The following is a 26,870-nucleotide window of genomic DNA, read 5'->3' on the forward strand; positions in this document are numbered from 1 at the left end:
AGGTACAGGCTTAAGTAAGGCGAGTTGGTGGAGGCAGCTCTGGAGAGGGAAGGAGAGCTGAGCTCACTCCATAGCCAAGGGCTGGGTGAGCTCCAGCTGTCATTGAAGGCCTCCCAGCCCCTGAATTACAGAATACAAGAGATTTGCTACATTTATACACTCCCTGCCAAAAGCCACTTACTGAACCAAGCTCCCAGATCCCCTGGATCTGTGGGCACAGCTGGCCTCTCCTGCTTGATTTACAACAGCTCAGCAAAGGCACCATCCCTGAGCATTAACAAGGCCACATTTATCACCTGCTTCACCCTTTGCTGCCATGAGGGTTTTTGGTGAGGACCTGCGTGTTCTGTGGCCAACAAAACCCCCACGGACACACCCTGTTCATCACTGACCTCCCAGCACACCTTCACCTTGACCTACAGCCCTCACAGCCAGGGGGGAGGAGGCTCTTTAAGGCTCGTGCCTTTGGCACCACTGGAAGTGCCAGCAAAATTCACAAGGAGTGGTAATAATAACACTTGAAGTCACACCAAAAATCTCACTCTGAACAAGTTGTGTTCAAGGCTGTGAACAGGGCTGTGTTCAAACCCTGATCGTGCTCAGAAGGCAACTAAAGCAATTATTTGCACTGAGGTCAAAACCACCTCATCTCTCTGGTGGTGGAAGCTCCTCTGAGTGCCCAGGAGATTCACAGCTGCCTGTTTTACCCAGGAACAGCACAGCCCTCCTGGCCTCTTCCCTCCATGCCCAAAGGTGAGCTTTGGCTTGCAATTGTTTCTATTTGCATGGGATAATTTTAACTGGCAATTCTAGAAAATATTCTGCACAGCTGCATTTAAATTTCATCTCGTGGACTTGATACAACTGATTTGTACAGGATCCACTTCAGCCCCTGGTATCCCAACCTGGGCACTACCATAGGAAAAAACTGAGCTAGACCAAAAAGCTTTGATTTCCTCCCAGTTCTGTGAGGCAGGATAAATGTGGCACACCCTCCTCACCTGTAAAATGGGGACAGCACTCTCCACTTGTAAAGCACCTGGAGATCTGATCTCAGAAATGCAATGTATTTTCAAAAAGGTTAGGCTAAAACACACTGCTCTTTTCACTCTCCAGATAAATGCTTCGTTACACTCTTTGTCCCGCGCTTCCCCGATGATTTTCTTTTCTTCCCCAATTTGCCATTTTGACTAATTCAATTATTTTAACATATTAAACTCAGACTAATAGAAGAATACAAACCCTAATTACCACCCCACAGGCATGCAGCAGAGCCTACAGAATATTGTACCATTATTTTTATGACTTCAAAAGTAGAGAGAAGAGTACAGATCAAGGCAGCATGGCAAATACTCACTTTTTTTTTTATATAATTCTCCCTTCTAGTTCTCACTAATTCCACCCACTGGTAATAGCTGAAGGCATACACCCAAATCAGTGACTCATGGCACAAGACCACAGTCCAAACAGTCACTGACTGGGTTCTCAAAGCAGCGCTGTTCAAGAATTGCAATGTTCCATCCCTGGACCTGAACTGCCTTTGCTTTGCCCCAAAAAACCAATAAATACCCCCCTCCCCCCAAAAAAAAACCTAACCAAAAACCACCCAAAAGAAAAAACACCAACAAAACCAAAAAACCACCACTGACAACAGGTGCTTCTTTAGTTCTCGGGAAAAAAAATTGGAAAAAAGAAATTTCCCCCTTGGTGCTCCCAGACATTCCCTGTAGCCCAGCACAGCAGCACAGATGTGAGGCATATTCTTCCCACTCCTGCTTCTTCCCCAGGTAACTCCCCACAACCAGAAACACAAGACAGAACTCTCCAGGCAATTACAGCTTTAAGATTAGCCCACCTCCTCTCCATGTATTCTGGAAACCTCCAAGGGTTTTAATTCCAACTTTACTTTTTCTAGTCTATATTTTAAGTAAGAAAGGTTTTCCCAGGTTTTTCAAAGCAGTCATTTAACAGCTGTTTGGGAACCTTTTTTTTTTTTTTTACCTCAATGCCAACCTCCCAGACACATTATTTATAATAGGCTGTCTTTCTTAATACTTGCTATTAGTCAAAAGAGTGCTTAGTAAACACCTTAGCTGTCCAGTCTTCACATCCTTTAAATAATGGGGTGGGTTCAGAAGGGATAAGCTCTCCAAGCAGGACTCTGCTCACCTTGTAAAGAGCCACAAACACCCTGATACAGCACAATTCCCATCCTTTTCCAGGTTCTATAGCTACTGATTTGTATCTTCAAAGATGCATTAAAATGTGCCATGAAAGACCTCCCAGAGAGCACAAGAGAGCATCAGTTATTTGAGCCCTATTCTACCTACAGTAGGTCTTCCAGCTCTCCAAAACAGGTATGTGCTGGAACACCTAATCCCATGTGGGACTGAACATGGATGTTCAGGACACCCATTACACAAGGAACACTCACATGCCAGGGCTCATCTGCCTGATCACTGGATTTTTAGTTGAGTTAAATGCCCTGCTGTTAACACCATTTCTAATGTAGGTTAGGTGGTCAGGAGCAAAATGCAAATGTGGGTCTGTGTCAGTTTAATCACTTTTTTTCATTCTGATAAGACCTGTCAGTTCAGGTTTCAAGGAAGGCTGGACAAAAGAGGACCACCAACAGAAGGCAAAAAATGTAGCCACGGGAAGGTGAGTGCGGGCTCACCTCTTCAGAAGGAATGTGTGAACTACCTGGACCCCAAATTGAAAATGGTGTCACCTTGGGCAATTCCTTCCTCCTGCAGAAGCCCAAAACACAGGCACTGCAACAAGCCTGGGAGTGTCAGCCACTTTCTCCTGCTTTCCACTAAAACTACAGAAAGGGCTGTGATGCTTCTGTGACCTCTTGTAAAAGAGACAACAAGCATTCACCTTTTGGTGAAGGAGGAGCGGGCAGCAGTGACAGATAAAAGCCTTCCTTTACCTTCTCTCCCTGGGCTACACAAAGCGGTATTAGATTCAATTTTACAGGTCCAACAAGGCTCCGTGTGGGTCGGGATAAGGCCCCGGTCCTTCCCTCCCCCACAGCCTCCCCTTGAAACTCCGCGCAGGTTTGCAAGATCAAAGGCAGGCACCTCCATTACCCTCTCTTCCATTTTGTTGGGCAAGAGATACTGCTATTGCACAAAAAAGCGTGTGTGTGCACAGATATATATATATATATATTTATATATATATAATGCAGAGAGGAATTTTATCAGCGCCTGGGCACCACCAGCCCGGGGCAGCAACAGGGGGTAGGTAGGCGGGGGGGCGGCTCCACTTTGTTCTCCTCCGGGTGCAGGATCTCTCGCCGTCCCCCCTTCCAAACCCGCCTCCAGCTGGGAGCCGCTCCCGGGCACATCCCGGAGGCAGCGGGGCCGGGCCACCCCCGGGGGGGCGCGACCCCCGCGCCCGCCGCCCCCTCCCCGCGCCCGCCGCGCGGGACCCGCCCATGGCCGCGGCAGCCCCGGCACCGGCGGGTGCGCGGCGGGCGGGCCCCGGGGAGCCCGGCCCGGCCTGTCAGGAAGCGGCGGAGCGGAGGGGAGGGAGTGAGGGCGGGCCGGGATCGCTCACCTCGGACACCTCGTCCTCGTCGCTGCCGGAGCCGCCGCCGCCGCCCCCGCCGCCGCTCCGCAGCACGGCGGCCGCCAGCTTGAAGTCGAGGGCGGCCTCTCCGGCCGCGGGCGCGCCGGGGCCCCCCGGCCCGCCGGGCCCGGCCTCGCCGAAGAGGCGCACGGCCCGCAGGCCCAGCGGGGAGGGCCCGGCCGCGGCGGGCGGCTCGGCGGCGGCGGCGGCGGGCGGCGCGCGGGGCGCGACCGAGTCGATCTCCTCGTCGGCGGCGGCGGCAGTGCCGTCCGTGAGCATCGCGCTGGTCCGGGCCCGGCCGTCTCCCGTTCCCCCCTCACGGCACCGCGGCAGCGCCACTAACTTCTCACACCCTACCCCGGCCGCGGCCGCCGCGCCCGCCCACCCCGCCCGCTCCGCGCGCGCCCATTGGGCGCGCCGGGAAGGCCGCGCCGCGCTATTGGTCCCGGGGCGCGTCAGTCAGAGGCGCGTCACGCGCTCCCAGCATGCTGCCCTGAGAGCGCACGCCCAGGCGGTCAGAGCGTGCCGACCCGCCCCGCTTCCTGAACTCTCCGCGAGCTGATTGGTTTACGGGAACGTCAATCAGGGGCTTCGCCGGGGCTGAGAGCGCTGATAGGGTGAGCGCACTGTCGATCAAATCGCATCCGGGAGCCGCGCGTTTCGGTTGGTCCGGAGGGGTGTCGCTCACGGCGCGCGGCGTCTGGCGCCTTCCGATTGGGTGTTGCCGCGCCCTAGTACCGCCCTCCCTTCAAACCCTTCTGAGGGGCTCCGTCACGCGAGGCGCCGTCACACGCCCGCCTGCTCCGTGAGCTGATTGGACCGTGGGGCTGCCAATCGAGGCGAACGGCCCGCCCCCTCCGTTCGTCCCGTCCCCTGCCGGACGCGGGACGCCATTGGCTGAGCGCGCTGTCACTCCGCGCCCCGCGGCCACGCCCTCGTGACGTCACCGCGCGGCCACGTGTCCCGCGGTGCGGGGGGGCCGGGGGGATTCAGGGGGGTTTAGGGGGGCTTTGGGGGTATTTTGGGGGTCCTGGGCCCCGCGACCCCCCGCCCGGGGCGATGTCCCCGCCCTGCCCAGCGCTAGTTCACGGAGAGGTTGATCTGCGGTCCCGGGTGGTTCATCGGCTCGAGCTGCGGGGGGAGAGCAGGGCGGTCGGGGTCGCACCGCGCCCACCCCCGGGCGCCCCCCCCGCCAGCCCCGCCACCGGCTCGGCCCTTCGGGGCTCCCGGGGCACCACCGACCTCCTGGGCGCCGCCGCCCCGCTCCGGCCGCTCCCGGCGCTCCGTCCCCGCCGCCCCCGGCCCGGGCGGGGGCCCGTCCAGCCAGGCCAGGTCGTGCGGGGGGAAGACGCGCTCCAGCCCCCTCCGGATCCCCACCAGCGCCAGCAGCTGCGGCCGGGGACAGGCACGGCTCAGCACCGCCGGGGCCGGGGGACAGGGCGGCGTGGCCCTGTCACACCCCGCTGTCACCCCGGCAGAGCCCAGGGAGGCGGCCTGTCACCCCTCCGGGGGACCGCGCCTGCCCGGCAGGGACAACCCCACGGCTCTGCCCCGAGAGGTGAAGGATGGTGGCAAAGCCACGCTGTGACCCCGCCAGGTGCCCCCACCCAGCGCAGCACCCAGAGGAGCATCCCGGGGACCCCACTGGGGTGGGCAGCACCCGTGTCCCCTTCCCAAAGGAACACCCCACTGGGGTGGGCAGCACTCGTGTCCCCTTCCCAAAGGAACACCCCACTGGGGTGGGCAGCACTCGTGTCCCCTTCCCACAGGAGCATCCCAGGGACCCCACTGGTCTTGGCAGCACCTCTGACTCTTCCAAAACGAACATCCCAGGGGGACCCCACTGGGGTGGGCAGCACCCGTGTCCCCTTCCCAAAGGAACCCCACCGCTGTTTCTTCCCAAAGGAACATCCCAGGGACCCCACTGGGGTGGGCAGCACACGTGTCCCCTCCCAAAGGAACGCCACACTGGGGTGGGCAGCACTCAGCCCAACCCCAAGGCAGCGCTGCCGGTTCCAGGGGTGTCGTACCATCACCGGGAAAATAATCGCGGCCGTGGTGGACTTGAGGACCCAGAGCAGGGCCAGGCAGAGCAGCTGGATGACGGTGAAGAGGTGCACCCGGCGCAGGGGGACGTGGCGGAGGTAGGGGAGGTCTGGCTGGTGCTTGGCCGGGATCAGGAGCAGCCGCACACGGTCCAGGAGCTGCAGCGAGAGGGCGGCGGGTGGGTCACACACCTCCACCTCCCTGCTGGGCCCCGGGGCCGGCAGGATGGGGTTTTGCCCTTGTGTCTGCGTTTCAGCCCTCCTGCCATCTGTGCCGATGCTGGGACAGGGCGTTTGTCTGCAAGACCAGTGGTCCCGGTACCACCCCCCCATCCCAGGCCAGGGGGAGCACTTTCCAGGCAGACCTCTACAAAAGGACTCAAGGTGGCCTTAATGGGCCTCTACAAAAGGACTCAAGGTGGCCTTAATGGGTTAATTGTGAGATAAGAGTCCTTGATGGAACTCCCTACATGCAGGAAACTGCTGCAGCCTCCAGAGAACAGCTCTGGGTTTCCCAGGCAGAGGGAGGGAGGGATTTTCCCAGCCTGTTCTACAAAGCAGGATAATTGCAAGGAAGACGTACTGTTTAGAGGGAAAAGTGGTGTAGATAATTCTGGAGTGGGGATTTTTTTTTTTCCTCTCCATGGATTTCTCAGGAGAAGAACAGAGCTGGCTCAGCAGCAGCAATGCCAAGGCCAAAGGACCAACAGGTCCCCAGCTCCCAGGTGGGGAAGTCCCTGTGGCTTTGAGAGCAAGTCTGGATTATCCACTGGTCCTTCCGCTTCTCCCAAACCACCTGACCCATCAGTGCACAAGTTAATCCAGCTCCTCAGCATCCCAGACACCTCCCTTTCCCTTCCCTCTGCCCCAGAAAGGTCCTTTTCCCCCTCCTTGTCCTGGGCCTGGCAGGGGACACAGCCCCGTGCCAGGCTGCACATCTTGCAGAGCTAAAATCTGGGCTCTGCTGTGGGAGCTGGTGCTGAGCAAACCCCCTGATCCCCAAAGCAGCCCCCACCAGCAGCCCCAGTGCAGCCCCCCTCACCTGGATGCTGTTCAGCGCCGCCACCCCCATGTGCAGGAACACCCCGTACAGCACCGGCATTGGGATGTGCTGCAAGACAGCGGGATGGGGGGTCAGTGGGGCTGTTCCCGGGGGGGCTGTGCCTGCCAAGTGTCCTGTCCTGTGTAAAAGCCCCCATGCATGTCCACAGCCTTTGCCTCCTTCATTCCCAGCAGCCCAGCCTGCCCTTGTTGGACCATGTGAAGTTCATGTGGGCCCATGTCCTCCACAGTCCCTTTGGATGCCATCCCATCCCTCAGGTGTGTCACTGCACCTCTCAGCTTGGTGCCACCTGCAAACGAGCTCCATCCTGCTGTCTGTGTCCTGGATGAAGATGTTAAATTGTGTTGGTCCCAGTAGGGACCCTTGGGAGACACCACTTATTAGTGGTTTCCGTTTGGATGTTGGGACACTGACTGTAGGTCTCTGGACATGGCCATCCAGCCAATTCCTCATCCATCCTTCAGTTCCACGTATCTCCAGTTTGGAGATGAGAATGTTGGGGGGCCCATATCAAAGGCTGTTCAAGGGCAGCCTCAGGGGTGAGGAGAGAGGTCAAGGAAAAGGCACCTCCCACCTGCCCCCAGGTAATCCAGGGCCACTGGAGGGGCTTTTCCTACCGTGGCAGCAGCAGGTGAAAACCAACAGCAGCCAGGCTGGGACCTCCATGTGACAGTGTGGAGGGTATGGTGGGGTGTGTTTGGGGAGCACAGGGGACCCCAGTGTGCATGAGGACAGTGGCCAGCTGACACATGGTCACAGTGCCTTGTGTGCTGACCCTCCTGTGGCACAGGAGACAAATCCTTTGCCTGGCCCAAATCCTTTGCACAGCTCCCTGCCTGCCAGCCAGGCTTCCCTGGATGGCTGGAACAAGGAACTCCCCAGCCTTACAGGATATGGCCACCCCCTGCCTAGGAAAAGAGGCCCCCCCAGCATCCAGGCTCCCTACCTTGAGCACGGGGGCCATGAAGACGGAGACTCCCATCAGGACGAAGACGGCCAGGCCTGTCAGCCTCTGCTCCCTGTGTGTGGCAGTGCAGATGTCACAGGGGTCCCTTGGGAGCCCACCCCCTTGCCTGCCCTCTTGGCTCTGGGGTCTCTGCTCTTTTCAGCTTGGATGGGCACAGGGAATGGGAGCATCCCTGGGGAGACACTGGTGTCCCCAAAGCCGGCTCTGATGGCCAGGGTGGGCATGTCCCTGTCCCCTGGCTCTGCAGCCACAGGCAAGGGGTCCCCCCGAGCGGGGCCCAGGCTCGTGTACCTGATGCCCAGGAACTCGGGGTGCTCGCCAGGGGCCGAGGTTTCACTCTCCTTCCTCAGGCTCTCCATGTGCGCCAGGGAGATGACGGTGGCTGAGACATACCAGGGGAGGCCGGTGACAGAGGTGACAACCATCAGCAGGGAGACACAGAGGAGGTCCAGATGGAAGCCTGCTCCTTTCTGCAGGGGGAGAGGCAGCAGGGCTGGGGGTGAGCCGTCTCCCCAGCAGCATCAGAGGGGCAGTGCTGGGGTCTGCCCACCCTACTGGCTGTTTTGGGGTCCCACTCTGCCCCAGCTGCTTCCATGGGGCCCAGCTGGGACCTGGGTCCTTTCCCTGTCCCCTGCTCACCTGCAGCTTGTACTCCCTGCGGTTCAGGATGACGGCTGTGATCTGCTGGTCCATGAAAATGAGGATGGTGACGAGGACGGCAGGCACTGCAGACACCAGGCACACCCACCACGGGTTGGCTCCAAAGGGGACGATGATCCAGCCCCGCGCTGGGTTTGTGGGCTGTGGGGAGCAGAAGGGTCATGGCAGCTGCCACCCACCTCTGTGTGGCACAGCGGGGCGACAGGACCAGTCCCAGGTGCCCAGGCTGGAGCCCGACAGGCACCCAGGGATGTGGAGAGGAAGAGCATCCTCCTTTATCCTGGGGATGCTCCTGAGCAACGTGACCTACCACATTCCCTACAAGGACATCCTGGCTGTAGCAGAGCAGGGGGTTGCTCTTGGACACCACAAGCCAGGAGCTGGGCATGTGCCTGCAGGAGCAGGTGGAAGAGGTAGCACTGGGCAGCAATGATGGTGAGCCCAGGGAGGTGGCAGCGAGCATGGGCTGCTCTGAGCCACTGCCAGCCCTGCCACACACCCAGGGCAGGGAGCCCAAGCCTGTGGCTCTCACTCCAGTGTGAGCTGTATAGGGATGGGGTCAGTCTGGGCCTAAGCCAGGTTATTTACAGAGCATGGGATGTGTTCAGCCCCTTCTCATTTGCTCGTAGAGCCCACACCCCTGTAGGGCTGGAGCTGGCAGTGGGAAGGACAGTGACAGCACTGCCACTGTGGGGGGCACAGCCCCATGCCCTGACAGTGCCGTGCCCACCCTGCCAGCACCTTCAGCTCGCTGGGAACAAGGAGCTTGGGGGTCTCCAGGCCCAGGGCGGCATCGACAGCGCAGGAGGCGAGGATGGCCAGGATGATGGCGAAGTCGCTCACCAGCTTCCGCACCTGCACGTGGAGATGGAAAGGGTTCCTGGGGTGCCTGGGGTGGGGGCTGCTCCAGCAGCTTCCCCTGGAGCCATCCCCACACCGATGGGATGGGTGGCCATTCCACAGGGGTGGCAGAAGGATGCTCACGCCTGCAGGGAAGTAGCGGCTGCTCCTGAAGCGCTTGAGGGCGGCGCAGGAGAGGAAGGTGCCCCCAAAGAGCAGGAAGGAGATGAGGGTGACATCGGGCACGTACTGACAGCTGGTGCCCAGGAGGTGCCCGCCTTGGTCCAGGCACTGGGTCCTGCTCAGCCCCTCTGGGGTGGCGGGAGGCTGCAGGGACAGGACAGGAGGTGAGGAGGGGTCGTGCGTGGACGCTTTGGGCCCACCCCAGCCCCTCGCCCACCTGCCTGGGAGCAGGGCTGTACCTGTGGGGGGACCAGGGGTGAGGGCAGCAGTGTGTCATTCCCTGCAGAGCTGTGACCTGCAAGGGGAAGGAGGGTCAGGGTGTTGCTGGCTCCATCAGGGATAACTGAGACAGTGCTGCCATCAGTGTGGGTCCTCAGGCTCTCCCCAAGGGCTCGGGATGCTGCGTGGGGCCCCATGGGATCCTGGAGGTCCTAGGCCTGGCTGGTGCTAAGGGAGCACCAAGGGAGGATGCACCATTGTCCCCAGGCTGGCCTAGCACTGATCCTTTTGGTGTGGGCACTGTTTCCAGGGTCACTGTGGACACATCTTCAACCCCCAGGAAACATTCTCTGGTTTACAAACTGGGCTAGAAATGGCAGAGCAAACCCCTCCAGCCCCTGCCATCCCCCATCCTGGAGCCACAGGAGCCAGGCCAAGGCTCTCTGTGCTCCTGGCACTGCCCTGTCTGGTGCCAGGGCAGTTCCAGGAGGCAAGGATGGATGGACAGACCACATGGAGGGAAGTGGAGGAAGGTGCAATGTGGTCAGGCAGATGAGGATGGGATTAAACAGTCTCCTCCAGCATCTGGCCAGGCAGCAGGTTTCCAGTGGGGTCCTGAGGCAGCAGCCTCCTGCTCCCCACCCACCTGCAGCCCTTGGGCTCACCGGGGCTGGACAAGTTGCAGGTGCAGCTGTAGGAGGTGACGTTGTCCAGCCGGTACTGCCAGTTGATGGGGAAGGCGTCTGCCAGGCTCAGCATCTTCTTCAGGGAGTCGTAGATGAATATCAGGCTGATGAGTGCACAGAAGCCTTCCTCAGTGAAGCGGGTGAAGTGCCTCACCAGGTGACTGGCCTCAGTGGCCACCAGCACCACGCCGAAAAAGGCCACCCAGAGCCCAATCCAGAGGCGGAACTCCAGGTAGTCCAGGCTGTGGTCCCTTGGGGGAAGTGACCCAAAACCTCACAACTGACACCTGCCTGCAGTGATGGTGACCCATGCCCCGTCCAGGGGACAGTGGCCTGAGGATCCATCCCTGCCAGGGAACTCACTGGCTGAAGGAGAAGAGGAGGCGCTCGAAGACCAACACGGGGCCGGTGCTGCTCAGGATGGTCAGGGGTTGGCCCGAAAAGAGGCAGAAGATGAAGCCAGCAAAGGCCGTGCCCAGGAAGCTCTCCAGCACCCCCTGAAATGCAGGGAAGGAGTGCCAGGCACACGGCAGGGAGGGGGGTCCTGGGCCTGTCCCTCCTAGCAGCACAGTGCGGGGTCAGTGCTGGGGGAAGGAGGAGGATTGGGGTGATGCTCAGGATGCTCCAGGAGCACTGGTGGGAGGTGGGCACCAAGGAGCCCCATGGGCTGGGCTGAGCACTCCGGGTGAGTGCCGGGCACCCCAGGGCTGTGCTGACCTGCATGTTGGCAGTGGCGTCCCCCAGCATGCCCCCGAAGGTGATGGCATTGGTGACTGTGGCCAGGTAGATGTAGAGCACTGCCGAGAGGCACTGGGGGTGCAGGGCGTCGGAGAAGTCACTGCAGTACCACGGTGCCTTCCTGCGGATGTCTCGCAGCAGCCCCCCGAAAAGCCTGGGGCAGAGGAGAGGAGGGAGGTCTCAGAGCAGCCCCCACAGCTGGGCATCACCCTCCACACAGTCACCCAGCAAGGGATGGTCCCTTCCCTGGGAAACACCAGCTCAGAGGGGCTTGGTGGCCCCATGACAGCCAGTGCCCTGCCCCCAGTCCGTCACCCATCACCTCGTCCCTCCAGGCACCCACCTGCCCGTCCTCTCCAGCTCCTCCCCAGAGCGTGGGTGCCCTGGGCTGGCTCTGTCCCCAGCTACTGCCATGTTCCTGTTGCCATGGGGCTGCTGGTCTGGTGGGTCCACAGCGGTCCTATGGCAGAACAGAGCCTGAGACAGGCTTCAGGTTGGGACCCTCAGGGGCCAGCTGCACCTAGGGGACACTATGAGGGCAAAGGGAGGATGGAGAGGGGACAGGGGTGCCAGCAGGGTTGGGGGACCTCGTGTATCCCCTGAAAATGGGGAGGAGAAAGACCAGGAGGAGGAGGAGAGACTGGAGATTGGACTAGGTGGTCTTTAGAGGTCCCTTCCAACCCAACCATGATCTCCTCCAGCAAGCCCTGGAGCCAGAGCTCACAGGACTAGTTTTGTTGGAGCAGCAGGGCAGAGTCCGGGGTGTCCTGCTCAGAGGATGGGCTTCACATCCGAGTGCTGAATCCCAGCATTCCCAGCAGCTCCTTTTGAAGGGCATATGGGGTGGTTTTGCCACCCCCTGCCAAGTGGGACAGCAGGACTAACAGCATCAGGGACTGGAGCTGTGGTCCTTGGCTGGAGTGTCAGAGGGGCTTAGCTGGGAGGACCTCCCTGCTCCAGGGCAGCTTCATCCCCTTGGAGATGGAAGTTTCAATGTCACAGGTGGGGGTGTGCCCCCCAGGACCCCGCAGAGGGGCTGGCAGAGGTTGGGGTGCCCTCCCCTCAGCCCACCTCCTGCACGGAGATGACAGAGAGCTCGGCGGAGGAATTCGGGCACTGGGGTCCCATTTCCCAGGAGGAAGCACAATCAGCTCATCCAGGAACGCCTCCATCCCTGTGATGAGGTCCTCTCGGCGCTCAGCCTGCCAGGCAACCCTTTGGAAGAGCTGTGGGGAGGTGCTGTGGTTTAGCCACCATGTCCCTGTGTTCAGCCCCTCGGAGCCTTCCTCCCAGCCTGCAGCCTTCACCAAGGAACAAACCCACCCACTTCAGTGCAACCAGTGCCCCTACATCCTACAGACCCACTCCAAACCTTAGTTTTCTTATCCTAGGCAAGGGAAAGCACCAGTTCACCCCCTCCTCTGCCCTCCACTGCAGCCTGCAGAGGAGAAGAGCCCCGGTGTCACCATCCCAGGCCCATCCCAGTCATGAGTGCTGCTCCAGGCTCACCTCATCCATCAGCAGCGTGGCCATGGCCCTGCCAACCTCGTGGTAGGCTTTCACTTTGGGGGGACCCAGCAGGATGAAGAGGAACCTGTGGGTGGGACAGCACAGCTCTGGAGCAGCCCTCTGCTCCCTGGGGGATGCTTCTCCCAGGGGAGACCGTGGGGATGCTGGGGACAGCAGCTGGCCAGGCTTGGAGGGCTCCTGCCACCTTAAGGAGTGACCACCCTAAGAGGGTTGCCACTTCATGGAGAGCCCACAACATGGGATGCCAGGACCCCACTGGATCACAGGGTCTGGGAGGCGTGGGGGGAGAGGTGTTTGGGGCAGAGGAGGAGACAGCCTTGGCTGTCTGTGGGATCAAGGTCTTGGCTGGGGGTGTCTGTGGGATCAAGGTCTTGGCTGGGGGTGTCTGTGGGATCATGCTCCCGGGAATGTTGCTCACAGGCAGGATGCAAGAGTGTTAGGGAAGGAGAGCCTGCTGGCAGCATGGGCAGCAGGTTTGACGGGACTCGGGAGACATGGGAGAAGACTGGGAAGAGAGCTCAGGGTCCTTGATAAAATATGGTGAAAATCCCACACCTCAGAGGATGGTGCAAAATAATGAGGTCTACAGAGGGACAGTCCAGCCAAATGTTTAACCAAGCCCTCCCCTCCTTTCCAAAACTGGCAGAAACTGGTACAGTCCTGGAACCCTGAGGCTGCCGAGCGGTTCCAGGACACTACCCTAAGCAAACCTCCAGAGAGGGGGCAGGGAAACTCCTCCAGTAGCATGAGTGGGGTTGAGTGGGGCTCAGCAGAACCTGCTGCAGCCCTGATGTGGGGCTGGAGGTCCCCTGGAGCCTGCTCCAAGGGGACGGGAGGTGACAGAAGCCACCCGGGATTACTGTCACCCGGGCATCTGCACCACATCGATGTGAAAACCTTAAAACCTTGGAGATGGACCTGAGAGGGAGACAGCCCCGAGGTGGTGGCTGTGCCTTTGGAACAGCCTGGCATGGCCACCAAAGGGGATGGTACCATGGGCAAAGGGATGGGTAGGGACGAGCTGTCTCTCCCCTCTTGTTTGAGGGGGGAAAATTCAGGGCAAGGGGCTGTCATGAGACCCTCTATACCCACGGGGACCTGCCACCCATCTGCCACCGAGGACAGAGCGGCAGGTGGGTGGATGTCCTGCTCCTCCCAGCTCCTGCAGGACGGGTGCTCTGGGCAGAGTGACCAGGAGGTGGCAATGTCTCTCCTGATCCCCGCCTGCCTCCTCCGAGCCCAGCTCAAGAGACACACGGACCATTTTCTCTCACAGCTGCGTTCCTCAGCCATGGGGGAAAACCTCTTTCCCTTCTTCTTTCCCCCCACCCCGTCCCACTGCTCGTGGGCAGCGGGAGGGCAAGAGACTCTTGCGAACCTGCGTCCCACCGCCAGCCCCGCGCTCCCAGCAGTAAGTGGAGAGCACCCAGAGCCTCCTAAGGACAGGGAATGCAGACTCCAGATGGGGATGACCCAGGGGATGTCCCTCCCAGGCTGCCCAACAGATACTCCGCTCTCAGCCCATCCCGAAATGCTCCTAAGGAGCTGGGAAAAACCGAAAGGGAAGCAGTGAGACAGGATTCTGGGACTGTATGTGGCACTGGCTGCAATTCCCTTTGCTTTGGCCAAGCGAAGCCCTGTGTGGTGTGGGAGGGAATGGGGAGACAGGGACAAAGAGGGAACAGGGACATGGGCCGTGCTCTGTTACCTGCTGGGGAGAGCAACTTCAGCCAGTGAGCCGAGGGACACCCCGTGCCTGAGGCGAATGAAGGCAGTGACGGGCTTCTCCAGGAATTCCACTTCACCCACAGCAACATGGGCAGCTTCAGCTCCCGGTGGGACCTTCTTCCTAAAGCGGTTTCTCAGCTGAAAGGAAAGGGATGCAGCAGCTGGGCACTTGGGATGCAGCAGCTGCTCCCAGCCCAGCTCCTTCCTGCCTTACCTGCTCCTTAAGAGGTGTTTTGGAGAGCTGGGCTCTGGGCTCAGACCTGCCTTTGGCCTTCCCTGCAAAGAAAGGGAAGAAACCATTCCTGCAGACCCACATGTGCAAGTGAACAGGCAGTGTGGACACTGCCCCGGGCTGGTGGCACTGGAAGGATTCCTGGTGGGATACCTCGGCAGGGAGAGAGGGTGAGCTCGGCGAGGAGCTGCAGCAGGGATTTCGTGGGCTGGTGCCGTGGCTGGAGGAGCAGGAGGGCTGTCAAGTGTTCCCTCAATGCAGGCTGCAGCTCTGCTTCCTCGGGATGCCCAGAAAGCACCTTGTCTGCAGCAGGGACAGGGACAGCCCTGAGTCCCCCTGGTTTGCTGCCCAGGGAAAAGCCCCCTTAGCTGGAGCAGCAGCCATGCCAGGTGCCCAGCTGTCATTCACCAGTGCTGTTCTACAGGCACCTCCTGGTGGCCTGTCCTTCTCCAGGGACCAGCCCATCCCAGGAGATGGCTTCTGCATTACCCATGTACCGATTATTTCCTTGAAACTGGCGGCATCCAGGTCCAGGAGCACCGTCCCCTTTTGCAGGCATGTCCTCAGCTGGAAGAGGCTGTGCAGGGGGAGGGCTGGGACGTGGGGTGCACTCCAGCGCTCCCCCCCATCCTCCACCTTCTCCTCGAACTTTATCCACCTGCCCGGGGAGATGTGCAGGGTCAGCAGCAAGGCAGTTCTGTGTCCCGTGCCAGGTAGTGGGAGCTGGACCCTGTGTCCATCTCTGAGCTTAGCATGGGGTTTGGGGGGGCCCAGAGGGGGCTGCAGTGGGTTCGTGCAGCAGGGGCAGGTGGGCAGCCAAGGTGGTCACATCCCCATTCCTGCAGACCCACACCCCGCTCCAGTCTGATCAGGGGGATTTCAACAGTCATGGGATGACAGAATGGTTTGGGTTGGAAGGGACCTTGAAGCTCATCTTGTTCCAACCCCTCTACCATGGGCAGGGACACCTTCCACTATCCCAGGTTGCTCCAAGCCCCATCCGACCTGGCCTTGGACAATTCCAGGGATGGGGCAGCCACAGCTTCTCTGGGCAACCTGTGCCAGGGCCTTCCCACTCTCACAGGGAAGGATTTCTTCCCAATATCCCATCTAACCCCGCCCTCTGGCAGTGGGTCCTGTCACTCCAGGCCCTTGTCAAAGTCCCTTTCCAGCTCTCTTGGAGACCCTTTAGATACTGGAAGGGGCTCTGAGGTTTCCCTGGAGTCTTCTTTTCTCCAGGCTGAACAACCCCAGCTCTCTCAGCCTGTCTCCATAGCAGAGCTGTGCCAGAAGAGCTGTCACAGCCCTTGGATCATTTCCATGGCCTCCTCTTGAACAGGAGGTGGATGTGATGTCCCGGGGGGGTCTCACTGGAGCAGAGCAGGGGGGGAGCATCCCCTCCTCACCCTGCTGCCCACACTGCCATGGTGCAGCCCGGGATACACTCTGCTCTCTGGGCTGTGAGCACACAGTGCCGGCTGATGTCCCATCTGTCACCCACCAGCATCCCCCAGCCCTTCTCCCCAGGGCTGCTCCCAGCCCACCCACCCTCTGGCTGCACCGGGACCGGGGGTGGCCCTGCCATTAGCAGCGCTGGCTGGAGTCAGAACAGAAGTGTCTTGAGCTGTTTCCACGCTCAGGCAGTGCCAAATATTTTAACGCCGGGCACAGACAGAGCTTCCCTTTGTCCCCCGGGGTGGGCGCGCTGCCGCGGGGCACTCGCCGTGCTGCACGGGGAGAGCGTGCCCGGCGGGGCTGCCGTGCGGGGAGAAGGGGGCTGGGGGCTGGGCAGAGCCACAGCCCGGCGGATTTGGCACCCCCCGCAGATTGCGACCCCGGGGGAAGACGCATTGCTGCTCCCAGACCCCTGTGGCCCGTGTGCCTGTGCCCCTGCCGAGCAGAGGAGGGGTGCTGTGGGGTACAGGACATCCCAGTCCCGGCGCGGCTGCTGGAGCCCTGGAGAGGCAGCAGAGAGGAGCAGGAGGAAGGGCGCTGTGCCCGCGCAGGGTCACTGCCCGCCCTGCCTGACACCCTGCCCTTTCCCATGAAGTGAGTCAGCCCAGCGCGGGCACCGGAGCCCTGCTTTGGGGACGAGGCTGAGGAACCACCGGCTTCGGGGGATGCCCTGGGCTCCAGCTGAGCTGGAAGGCTGGGCTCCCATAGCGTGGCCCTCACAGGTTTGCCTACCTGGCCATCTCCCTCCACTCCAGTCCCTCTGGGGTGCTGAGGAGCTGGTTGAGCTGGATGAAGAGCAGCGGGCAGGTGACATCCCCCCCATCCTGCCGCGGGGCAGCACCAACTCCTCTGGCCGCTGGGGCCATCCTGGAGGGGAAGATGCTGCAGCCCAAAGCCTGGGAGGGAGCTCCGAGGTTGCTCCAGTCTGGTCTGGGTTGTGAGCAGGTCCCTGCCTCCTGGAGAGCTGTGCCACCCGCCCCGGGCATGTGGGCAGCCACAGGCCTGGGTTCCCTCTGGCACTCACAGGATCCCACTCATCCCACACCTTATAAAAGCTGTGAACTGGTTTAAACTGGCCACAAACCAATACACAGGAGCCAAGCCCAAAACAACCATCTCAAAACAGCAGGGTCAGCCCCACGGGACCCTTTGTGGCTGGGTCCTGCCACATCCAGCTGCCCACTTGGGCCTGGGACCAGGGGACCCACCTGCCTGCTCCGGGTGACCCACATGGACAAGGCTGTTCCTGGGGAGTAGCGTGTCCCCAGTCCCACCTGCACCCTGCAAGGCATTGGTGAGGCAATGGCAGGGCCAATCCTGAAGAGCTGGTGGCAGCATCAGTGACTTTGCCAGGGTGCTGTGCAGCTCTTCCTTAGGAAAGCGGATGTGGGGACATGGTTGGGGAAGGATGTGGCACCGCTGAGCAAATCCAGAGCAGGGGAGTAAGGGTGTGATGACAAGGGCCAGGAGGGTGTCAGGGCTGCAGCCTGACAGAGGGCACCTGTGTGGGCTGTGAGGGGGGAGCAGATGGATGTGGTCACAGCCACAGCACCCTGCCTGGGATGGGGAGATGGCAGGGCCACCATCACTGTGACAACCCCCTCAGCCCTCTGCAAACAAACCACGGGGCTGTGTGCAGTGCAAACACAGTGGCAGGACCACAAACAGGACCACAAACACCTGCACCGGCACGGGCAGGCTGTGCTGGAGCCTGCTGGAGCTGGCAGGATCTGGCCCAGGAGCAGCTGGAGCAGGGCCAGGCACCACCACAGCAGTGTTACAATTTGGGAGAGTGCAGAGGGTGGGCATGTGAGTCCTTGGGCTCCTGGTACCTGCCTTACAGGAGCTGAGGCCAAGGATCAGGCCCTGGGTGCCCACCAGACTGTTTGTTCTGTTATACCAGTGGGTGCCGTGGTGTGTGGAGTGGTGCCCTTGGCCAGGGTGGGGGACACAGGGAGACCCCTGGCAGCAGGACACGTGGTTGAGGCACCCAAACCTTCCCAGGTGTTAGCCCCCCACCTCCTGTGGGTGCTGCCCCAGCATGGCCCCCTGGCATAAGATGGGGCATGACTGGCGGCAGGTGCAGGCAGGGAGGCTGTGAGGGGCTGCAGGAGGTGGGCAGGGGTCATGGGAGGCTCTGGGAGGCAGAGGCAGGGGGCAGGGAGCAGAGGCAGGCAGCAGAAGGCAGGCAGGATTGGCAGCCTGCACACACCCCCCACCCTTGCCCGCTGCCAACCCTCTGTGCCAACAGCCTCCCTGGCTGCTGACGTGAGCCGGTGCCTCCCTCTCCGGAGGTGCCAGGTCAGCTGGCAAATGCTGCTGGCACACGCCACCCGTGCACGCCTGGCCTGGCCCTGGGGATGTGACAGGGGACTGGCAAGGACAAAAATCCCATCTCCATTCAGGGACCGGGCTCCAGGGTGCAGGGCTGCCCAGGGACACAGCCCCTCACCCAGGCCACCCCCTCGCTCTGCTGCCAGAGGCTTTGGGCTGCTGATGGCCAGAGGAGGCGGAAGGAAAAACATCCCGCAAACAATTGCAAAAGTCAAGTCTGAGCAAGAAGAGGAGGGCGTGAGCGGGGGGATGCCAGATCCGGCGGTATTCCTTGGAGACACCAACAACAATGGCAGGAATATTTTGCTCATGCCTTGCTGAGCCCAAACCAGCCATGGGCTGGGGGCTTGGGACCTCGAGGAACCAGCCAGGGGCTACGGCTGGCCCCAACAGGAGCCAGGGCAGGACCCTGCATTTGCCCAGCGCTGGTGTCAGTGGTGTTTTTGGGGCTGTCACCTGGGCTGAGGGTTGGGCCAAACACAACACATGGTTGCAAGCCCAGTGAAGGGGACAGGGAAGTGCTGGCAGTGCCCATGCACAGAGGGCTGGGATGAGGATAAGGACAATGGCTAGCTGAGGGGGGATTGTGAGATGAGGCTGTGATGCTGTCAGTCACAGGAGCTCTTTAAGGGCACAAAGGTGGCCTTGGGGACAGAGAGGGTCTCTGCTACCACCTCTGGCTGCTACCACCTCCCATGTGCAGGATGGCGCACGGATGGCAGTCTGTTTCCTATCAGGGCCAGGAGGAGGTGCAGCCCTGCACCCTGAGGTCCTGCCTCTCACCTGATGCTCCTCCTGTGAGGTGCACTCGCTCCCCTGGCACCCCCGGCCCACCCCAGGCACCCGTCCCGTCAGCCGGCGCTTGGGACCAGGGGGCGCACCGCGACCCCCCTCCTCTTCCCCTGCCTGAGGCCACGCGTTCCAGTCACAGGAAAAGGCTGGAAAGGCTGTGTCCCTCGTCCATCGCCTGCCCTCTGCGCCCTGCAGGGACCCTGCGACTCCCAGGCTCCCGCCGCCCACCAGCAGCGGGGCGGCGGTGGCTGGTCAGGTCCTGTCCTCTCCGGGAGCGAGAACACCCCACCGAGCCCTGGCCCTGTTCCCGTCCCCGGCCGGCGGAACCCCCCTTGGGGGCGGTGGGGAAGCCCTTCCCGGGGGCGGAGCGGCCGGGCAGCCCCTCCCCGCCCCGCCCCGCCGCCCGCCGCCTTCTACCCGGCGCGGGGCCGCGCTGCTGGAGAGCGGGCACCGGAGCGGGGCCGAGCGGAGCGGGACAGGGGCTGGACGCGTGTGCCCGCGGGTCATGGACGGGCGGGCGGTGCTGATCCACGCGCTGCTGGCGGCAGGTACGGACACGCGTGGGGACGGCGACGGATCCCAGCGCCGGGCTCTCCTGGAGGGTCCCGGACACGTGTCGGGGAATGGTCCTGGGCAACGCGGTCCCGGGTGGAGGGTCCCCGGGTGTGAGCAGACGGGAAGATCGGTCCCGGTCGCGCGTGGGGAGGAGGGGGTGTCCCGGGCAGGGCGGTGTGAGTGAGCTGTCCCATCTGACCGCTGTCCCCGCAGTGTGCTCGGCGGCGGCGGGCGGGCTGCGCCGGGACGAGCTGCACAACGAGGTGCTGCACAAGGGCGGCGGTGGAGGGGGAGCGCCGGTCCCGGCCACGGCCCCGCTGCTCGGCGGCAGCCCGGAGAAGGAGGGCGGCGGAGCGGCCTCGGGGGACGACTTCAGCGAGCTGCCGAGAGGTAGGGACGGGATGAGGGGTCCCGGGGCGGGATGGGGTCTCGGGACGGGTGTGCCGCGATGGGGATGGGGTCCTGGCGCGGGCTGAGCAGGGCGGCTCGGAGGCGCCAGGCTGTGCTCGGCTCAGCTCAGCCCCGCGGGTGCCCCACGGCAGCCCCGGCTCCGCTTCGGAGGGCGCTGAGAGGAGGGAGTTCCCGGGTACCGAGCGCCCGCGGGAGCAGCCCCGAGTCGGGCCAGCGCATGGGGCACCAGCACAGAGCAGCGGCGCTTGTGCCAGAGGCTGTCGGGGTCCCAGGGGTGCCGGGTCCCAGCTCGGTGGTCGGTGGAGGCAGAGCCCCTCGGGGGGGCCGTGCCCGGGGCCCCGCGCTGCCCTCCCGCCGTGACTCACCGCCGCCCACGCCGGCTGCTCCTCATTCCGCGGCAGGGCTCGTCAGCCGGCACGGGGGCGGTGGGGGCACTGCCACTCTGCGGGGCTCCCGGGCTGGCACCGGAGAGTGTCCCGGGGGCTCTCATGGGGGTGGGACGGGGCCCATCGCGGGCTGGGGGCGTTGACACGTACCTGTACCTGTGCCTCCTACACGCGGCTCGCCGAGGGCAGTACCTGGCACCAGGAGTGTGCTCTGCCCCGTACAGCTCACCTTCATGTTTTCCCGTGTTTTACTTTGCTTTTTGGCTGTGCCAGCAGACTGTGACAAACTGGGCTGAGCCGCTCACACCGAGGGGAAAAGCAGGTGTCCTCCCACTGGGAGATGCTCCAGCCTGCTCCTCTGTGCATCCCCCGAGGAGGGGACTCTGTCCTAGGGCAAGCGATCTGGTGGGCCTGGGCTGACTCCCGGCTGAGAGGCAGGCTGGGAGGAACGGAAGGGTTTGGTGACTGTCAGAGCACTGTCTCGATGCCTCGAGCTGAGCTACGATGAGAGAGATCTGCCCTCTGTGTGAAGGCACCTTCCCCGGGGTGCCTGAGCAGGGGGAGAGAGGCAGCACCCCCTGGCTACCCGTGCTGGATGGCTTTTCCTACCGGCAGGACCTTCCCAACCTTCTCTGGCTGTCCAAGGGACAGAGCCCCGGGGAGGGGGAGTGGCAGTGGGGTGGCTGGGGGGGTCAGCAGCACTGTGTGTCTGCTGGCTGTGTCTGGGAGATAACCCGCAGGGCCAGGGACAGAACACCCTCATCCAAGGGTTCTTCCAAGCCGCAGAGTTTCCTGGAGTATCGGTTTTCTCCAGGCACAGTGTGAAGGATGTCGAAATAACTTCGCTAGGTGTGCAACAGGTGTGTGCCAGCATGGGAGGCCCTGGTTCAGTCAGGAGCCAGGAAGTGGCTGAGAAGGAATTGTGCAGGTTACAACTTGTCAGGTTGGACTCTGCTGCCCTCTCCTTCCCGAGCAGCCCCGGGGCTTAGTGCACCTTTCCCAGAGATACCAAGCGGTGGTTTGGGAGGAGCTAAAAAATCCCCCTTGGACCAGTGAGTGCCCTCTAGCATCTCAGCACCTTGTGATATCATGCTGGGAGCTGATTTTTTTGGGCACCTGCATATCTTAAAAACCATTCCAGTACCGTTGCTAGTGTTAGGCTGTGTCTGAGCAAGGAGCTTGGTGCTCTAGTTCCCACCAACCCAGCAGGGAGCTGGCCTGGCACCAAATACCACTGGTCACTGCACCACAATTAAAACATACCGTTGTAATTCATGGGAACGTTTCCCTACCCACCTCTTTGGCTCTACAAACCCAAAACTTAAGCCAGGCTTGCTCTTTTATTCCTGCCTTGGGGTGAGCAAGGCATCCTTGTGCCCACGGGAAGGAGACTCCATTACAGCCATGAATAGGGTCTTAGAAAAGCCTGCGCTCATCAGGGAAATAAAGGCCAGATAAAGGGGCAATTAGCAACGTTCTGTGTTGAGTGGAAACTGGTGCATATAATAGCAGCATTTGAGATGTATAAAGCTCTGTTCCCCCTGCCCAACTCCTTTCTTTCCTTGAGAATTGTTCTTATGAATCAGAAAGGCCATGATATTTGTGAGGAGCTGAAAAAAATGCCTTTTCCCCCTTCTCTCCCGGGCTCGGGGGGGCAGCTCCCGGCACAAAGGGCAGTGGGAGCCAGGGCTGAGCAATTGCAGCAGTCCCGGGATGTGGCTCTGCCTTCCCTCCGGCTGGCACGTGGAGCTGGTCTGACTGCCCTTCTCTCCTTCCCAAATTGTTTTCCAGTTGCCTTCCTGTCAAAGCCTCAAGGTCTGGTTACTCCCAAGAAGAAAGGGAATGGCAATAAAAGAAGAAAAGGCAAAGGCCTGGGGAAGAAGAGAGACCCGTGCCTGCGGAAGTACAAGGATTTCTGTATTCACGGCGAGTGCAAGTACATCCGAGAGCTGGGAGCTCCCTCCTGCATGTGAGTTGCTGGCGTGTGCCTGTGCCGGGGGAGCCTTAGTCACGGTTCCTTCAATTCTCTGGGCCGGGCAGAGGAAAAACGAACAGGATATTTTTAGTGCATGTTCTCTGTCTCTGTGCGGGGACAGCTATGACTTGGCCTCTTCCTTGTGCTTCTTGGGCAGTGTCCATGCCCCACCAAAGCCTGTCGTGGCCCTGGATCCAGCGTTCCCTGCCGGCACGGTGAGCTCCGTCTGAGCTGCTGTGCAGAGACCTGTGGTGCTGAGGGCTGCAGAATGGTGTGCAGGGCTGGAGTCTGGCAGCTGAGGGCTTCTGCAGGTCTGGTTTGGGAGACCTCATCCTGACCCTGTCACCCTGCACCCCCCACTCGGAAAGCTTAGGGCTCCTGTGGCTGTTAGGGTGCACCGGTGCAGGTGGGATGAGCTGCTGTAGCACCAGTGAGGAGGACTGGAGGTAGCACCTTTGGGGACAGCCTGCCAAAGCCATGCCCAAGCTGTCCCTTGGCCTGATGAAGGACAGGGCTGTGTACCCCACTTGCCCATGTCCCTGGACTACAGGTAGAGAGAAGGGACTAGATGAGGCAAACAGAGGAGAAAGCATTTTCCTGCTGCTGGGACACCTTGATACAGGACTTGCTACCACGGGAAATACCCAGGGGTGCACATTTGATCCCCGCTTACGTGGGCAGGAGTTGAGCTGGCAGATATGTAAGAGGCTTTGTTCTTCACTATCAATCCTCTGAGCCACCCAGCCCTGAGCCCAGGGAAGATAATAGCTCCCTGGCTTATGGTGCCCACAGGATCTCATGCCCTGTAATCCGCAGGGATCAAGCTCTGCATAGCTCCTCTAGTCCCCTAGTTTCTCTCTGTGGAAGCTGCCATGAAGTTGAGTCCTTGCATGGGGGACTTGGGACTGCCAGTGAAGGGAGATCTCTGCCGACTCAGTTTGTGTTGGTGACCCAGCAGAATGTGGGGTGCAGAACCCCTGCCTGGGACTGGGACAGCCAAGATCCCTGGAGAGGACCTGGGGCACGGGCAAGCGGGAGGGATTTGGGGGTTGGCTGGGCTCTGCAGCCTGGTGGCCCATCCCTGGGTGACATCTCCCAGAGCCATCATGGTTTTTATGAACAGTGGCCAACTGTTCCTAGAGAGGCCTCATGTTGACTGGTGTCACTAAGTTGTGGCTGCTCTTGGTGGCTGGCTGCCTGTGTCACAGGGTCTCTTGGAGTGTTCCTTCCTTGGGCTGGTCCCTGGGGATTGGGGTGGAGTGAGGATGCTGCTGGGCTGGGTCCTGCACCTCTGACTTGTGTGCAGCCTTGCTGCTGTGCCTGGGAGGTAACACTGGTATGTGCCATTATGAGCTTGGGAGGAGGGCTGGGCTAAACCCGGCTTGGACATCAGCCCGAGGGTCAGTGGTGCTGGATATAGAGGGATATATATATCTGGTCACATCAGTGGGCTGTGGCTTGGGAAGGGCTGGAAGCCTCACAGCCCTGTGGGGAGCGTTATTTCTGTTCCATGAGTAACCTCCCGAGTCTGCAGGGACGGGGCACCTCTCAGCTGTCAGGGTGTGCAGGGACATCCTGCTCTGTGGGAAGTGCTGCACCAGCTACCACGCTGCTCCCTTCCTACTTCCAGAGGTGGTCTGGGCAGCCTGGCTCTGCCTGGGAGGGACTGGCAGGAGACAGACCCTGGTGCCTTCTGCTGGTGGAGAGTTTAACCTTTCTAGGAGTCTTCACTTGGCGCAGGAGAAACTTAACTTACCAATACCAGGGAGAGATACCGCCTTCCAAGGGGTGTGGGGGACACAATGACCTCCTGTGCTTGCTCACCACCAACCTTTATGACTTTCTTTCTCACCCAGATGCCAGCCAGGGTATCACGGAGAGCGCTGCCACGGCCTCTTGCTGCCGGTGGAGCACCCGCCCAGCGCGTACGACCACACCACGGCTCTGGCCGTGGTTGCTGTTGTCCTGTCCTCCCTGTGTCTCGTCATCATCGCAGCCCTGCTGATGCTCAGGTGAGTGGGACGGGGCTGAACTCTCGGAATCTGTGTCCCTGGGAAGATCACGCGCAAGAGGAGGGTGGCAGGGACCTCTTGCCCTGAGCATCCCTTTGCTTGGCCTCGCAGGTGTCACAAGAGGGGTGGCTACGATGTAGAAAACGAAGAGAAAATCAAGCTGGGCATCACTGTGAATCACTGAGGATGCCGGGTGCTGGCGAGGTGAGCCCCTGGCTGGGCAGGGGGCAGCAGTGGGGCTGGTGGACATCTGGGGGCTCTGCCGTTCATGCTGGCTGGGACTGCTGTATGGATCCCGTGCCAGAGCCAGGCAGGAGTGTTGAAGGCAGCCTAAGCCTGGAGAAGAGCCTGCCTGGATTTGGGCAGAGAACTTGGGCTGCCCTGTGGGGCTCCAACCCTCTTATCTCGCCTTCCTGCCCAAGTCCCTGTTCTCTGACTACTTCATTACTCCCACCTCCTCCTTTCTAGCCCCCAGTCCCTGCTCTGCCCCAGTGCTTTGGGGATGTTTGGCAGTGGGGAAGCTGCTTCTGTTTTGGTTTTTTTTTTCCCACTTGTTCTGCTCCCTCTCTGACCCTCTGAGTCACTTCCCCTCCTTAGATATTGCTTCTATTTATACACATGTGTAAAAAACCCCTTTCCTTTTCACTCCCACTCTGCTTATTACTTGCAGCAGAGCAAGTAATGCTCTTGCAGCTGGGCACAGGGGGATCTTGCTGCCAGCCCATGCCATGTTCCTCTGGCTGGCTGGGTGGTGGGTGAGGGGTGTGCTCTGCTCCAGGGGTGGCTGCAGGGCTGGGTGCTGAAAAGCTGTCAAACTTCCTCTGGTCTGATCCAAACCCTGACGTTAGACGTGGCCATACATATCACAGCTCCTTCTCTTCTTAAAAAAAAAAAAGGAAAGTCATTGTTCTTTGTAAAGATGAAGTAATGCCTTCGGAGAATTTCTGTCATGTTTGTCACAGTGCTGGGAGTGGGATTTTGAGCTGTTCATTGGAGCTGAATTTTCAAGAAGGAGACTCAGAACAGGGCTTTCCTCACTGTCCCATTTGCCCTGGGGGTTACTGGGCTGGATGTGTCCAGGGGGAAAAGTGCCGTGGTCCCTGGAAGGGAAGCACGGTGGACACAGGGTGGGATGTTTACCCACCTCTCCTGGGTGTGCTGGCTCCCATCCTCCTGGGTGCAGCCCCGACAGGCAGCGAGTGGCAGCTGGGGCTTGGGTGGGTGCGAGCGCTCTCCTGCCGGGCTGGGTGGGACCCAGCGCCTTTACCCCACCGTGCTCTGCGGGCAGAGCAGCCCAGGACCGTGTTGTGAGCTCTCCCGCCTCTCTCTTGCAGGGGTCGGCACTAATAACGCACTTCTACCTCCTGGAAGAGGCGAGACCAGCGGGGCTGCGGCACGGCGGGGGCTCGCTGGAGCACCAGGACGGCACCCGCGGCGGGGCCGCTCGGGCAGCGGCGGCACTGCAGGAGCTTCGTGGCCACCTCCGGGGACGGGGCGGGCTCGGGGGTGGGAGGGACCGGCTGCCCGGCGGCTCTCCGTCCACTGCAGTGCCGAGAAACAAACTGTGAAAGGGAGGAGACACCGGGCTCGGGGCTTCCTTCGCCGCAGGAGGGAGGGGGGGGGAGGGTAACAGCTATTTAACAAGATATTTTTCATTTTAAATTATATATTTATTTTAGATAAACTGTACATAGTATTTATATTTATTGTAGGTCTGGCCCTGCGTCCTTCGTGTAGGTTCAGGATGACAGGGGTCAGACCTCCCTTATTTTTTAAGTGCAATGTAATATTCTAATAAATAACACTTTGTAACAAATGCTTGGGTTGTTAATTTAATGATGAAGGTGGAAAGCATTCAGGACTCTGAAGGCCTTGCTGATGAGGTGCTGCCAACAGCAGCAGAGGGTGTGTGGTGTGGGCTGATGGATCAGCTCGTGCCATCCCTGGGGAGCAGTGTGGTCTGAGGAGCTGGGGGCAGGATCCATCCTCTGCAGCCAGGACAGCCCCATGTGGATTTTTTTTTGAGATTTGCTTCATCTTTACCAGCTGATGCCCTGGGAGGTGTGTGATGTTTGTGTGTCTGTTCACCAAGCAAAGCTGCCTCCACTGTGAGTGAAGCCACTCTGGCTGCTGATCCATTCAGATGGGATTGGTTCCTGGTTTTAAGCCAGCACAAGTTGCCCAGAGAAGCTGTGGCTGCCCCATCCCTGGAAGTGTTCAAGGCCAAGCTGGATGGGACTCGGAGCAACCTGGTCTAGTGAAAGGTGAACTGGATGATCTTAAAAGTCCCTTCCAACCAAATAATTCTATCATTTGGCAAAGAAGAAGCCAGAAGTGGACTCACATCTTCCTTGTAGGGGACCCCAGCTGTCCCTGGGGCCACTGCAGGCTCCTGGGGCTGCAGTCATTCCATCCACAAAGCATCACTTCAGATGACAGCTCAGGAGCAACTTGTGACTTTGCAGTAACCTCAAACCACT

General features: G+C 60.5%; 3 protein-coding genes across 19 annotated transcripts in view; 1 reads left to right on the plus strand and 2 right to left on the minus strand.

The window, feature by feature from the left end:
- ANKHD1 (ankyrin repeat and KH domain containing 1) overlaps positions 1–3,953 on the minus strand; it is a 100,330-nt gene extending 96,377 nt beyond the window's left edge. For 14 of the 16 annotated variants that reach the window (XM_064671504.1, XM_064671501.1, XM_064671500.1 and 11 more), the window contains exon 1: positions 3,568–3,951. In XM_064671504.1, the coding sequence (XP_064527574.1) occupies positions 3,568–3,858 (291 nt within the window). In that variant the 5' untranslated portion in view covers positions 3,859–3,951. Of the gene's footprint in view, positions 1–3,567 lie in introns of all 16 variants that reach the window. The other 2 variants (XM_064671496.1, XM_064671505.1) reach the window with 2 other exon arrangements.
- A 136-nt stretch (positions 3,954–4,089) lies between these two features.
- Positions 4,090–16,911, minus strand: SLC4A9 (solute carrier family 4 member 9). Its single transcript, XM_064671520.1, has 20 exons — positions 16,658–16,911; positions 14,968–15,128; positions 14,624–14,773; positions 14,453–14,514; positions 14,219–14,376; positions 12,490–12,574; positions 12,052–12,206; positions 11,324–11,440; positions 10,960–11,134; positions 10,606–10,739; positions 10,222–10,493; positions 9,577–9,632; positions 9,299–9,481; positions 9,056–9,169; positions 8,294–8,455; positions 7,946–8,124; positions 7,634–7,706; positions 6,667–6,735; positions 5,610–5,783; positions 4,090–4,968 (listed from the first exon to the last, which is right to left on the minus strand). The coding sequence occupies exons 1-20, from the start codon at positions 16,909–16,911 to the stop codon at positions 4,660–4,662; spliced, it is 3,042 nt and encodes a 1,013-aa protein (XP_064527590.1). The 3' UTR covers positions 4,090–4,659.
- A 9-nt stretch (positions 16,912–16,920) lies between these two features.
- On the plus strand, positions 16,921–26,206 carry HBEGF (heparin binding EGF like growth factor). Of its 2 annotated transcripts, XM_064671511.1 has the most exons (6): positions 16,921–19,599; positions 19,820–19,996; positions 22,195–22,372; positions 24,235–24,390; positions 24,502–24,594; positions 25,725–26,206. In XM_064671511.1, exons 1-5 carry the CDS (start codon positions 19,557–19,559, stop codon positions 24,572–24,574), a joined length of 627 nt encoding a protein of 208 aa, XP_064527581.1. In that variant the 5' UTR covers positions 16,921–19,556; the 3' UTR covers positions 24,575–24,594; positions 25,725–26,206. The 2 variants fall into 2 exon arrangements, with proteins under 2 accessions (XP_064527581.1, XP_064527582.1); XM_064671512.1 differs by lacking the exon at positions 24,502–24,594.
- The last annotated feature ends 664 nt before the right edge of the window (positions 26,207–26,870 follow it).

The sequence above is a fragment of the Pseudopipra pipra genome, chromosome 15 (assembly GCF_036250125.1).
Source record: "Pseudopipra pipra isolate bDixPip1 chromosome 15, bDixPip1.hap1, whole genome shotgun sequence".
NCBI lineage: Eukaryota > Metazoa > Chordata > Aves > Passeriformes > Pipridae > Pseudopipra > Pseudopipra pipra.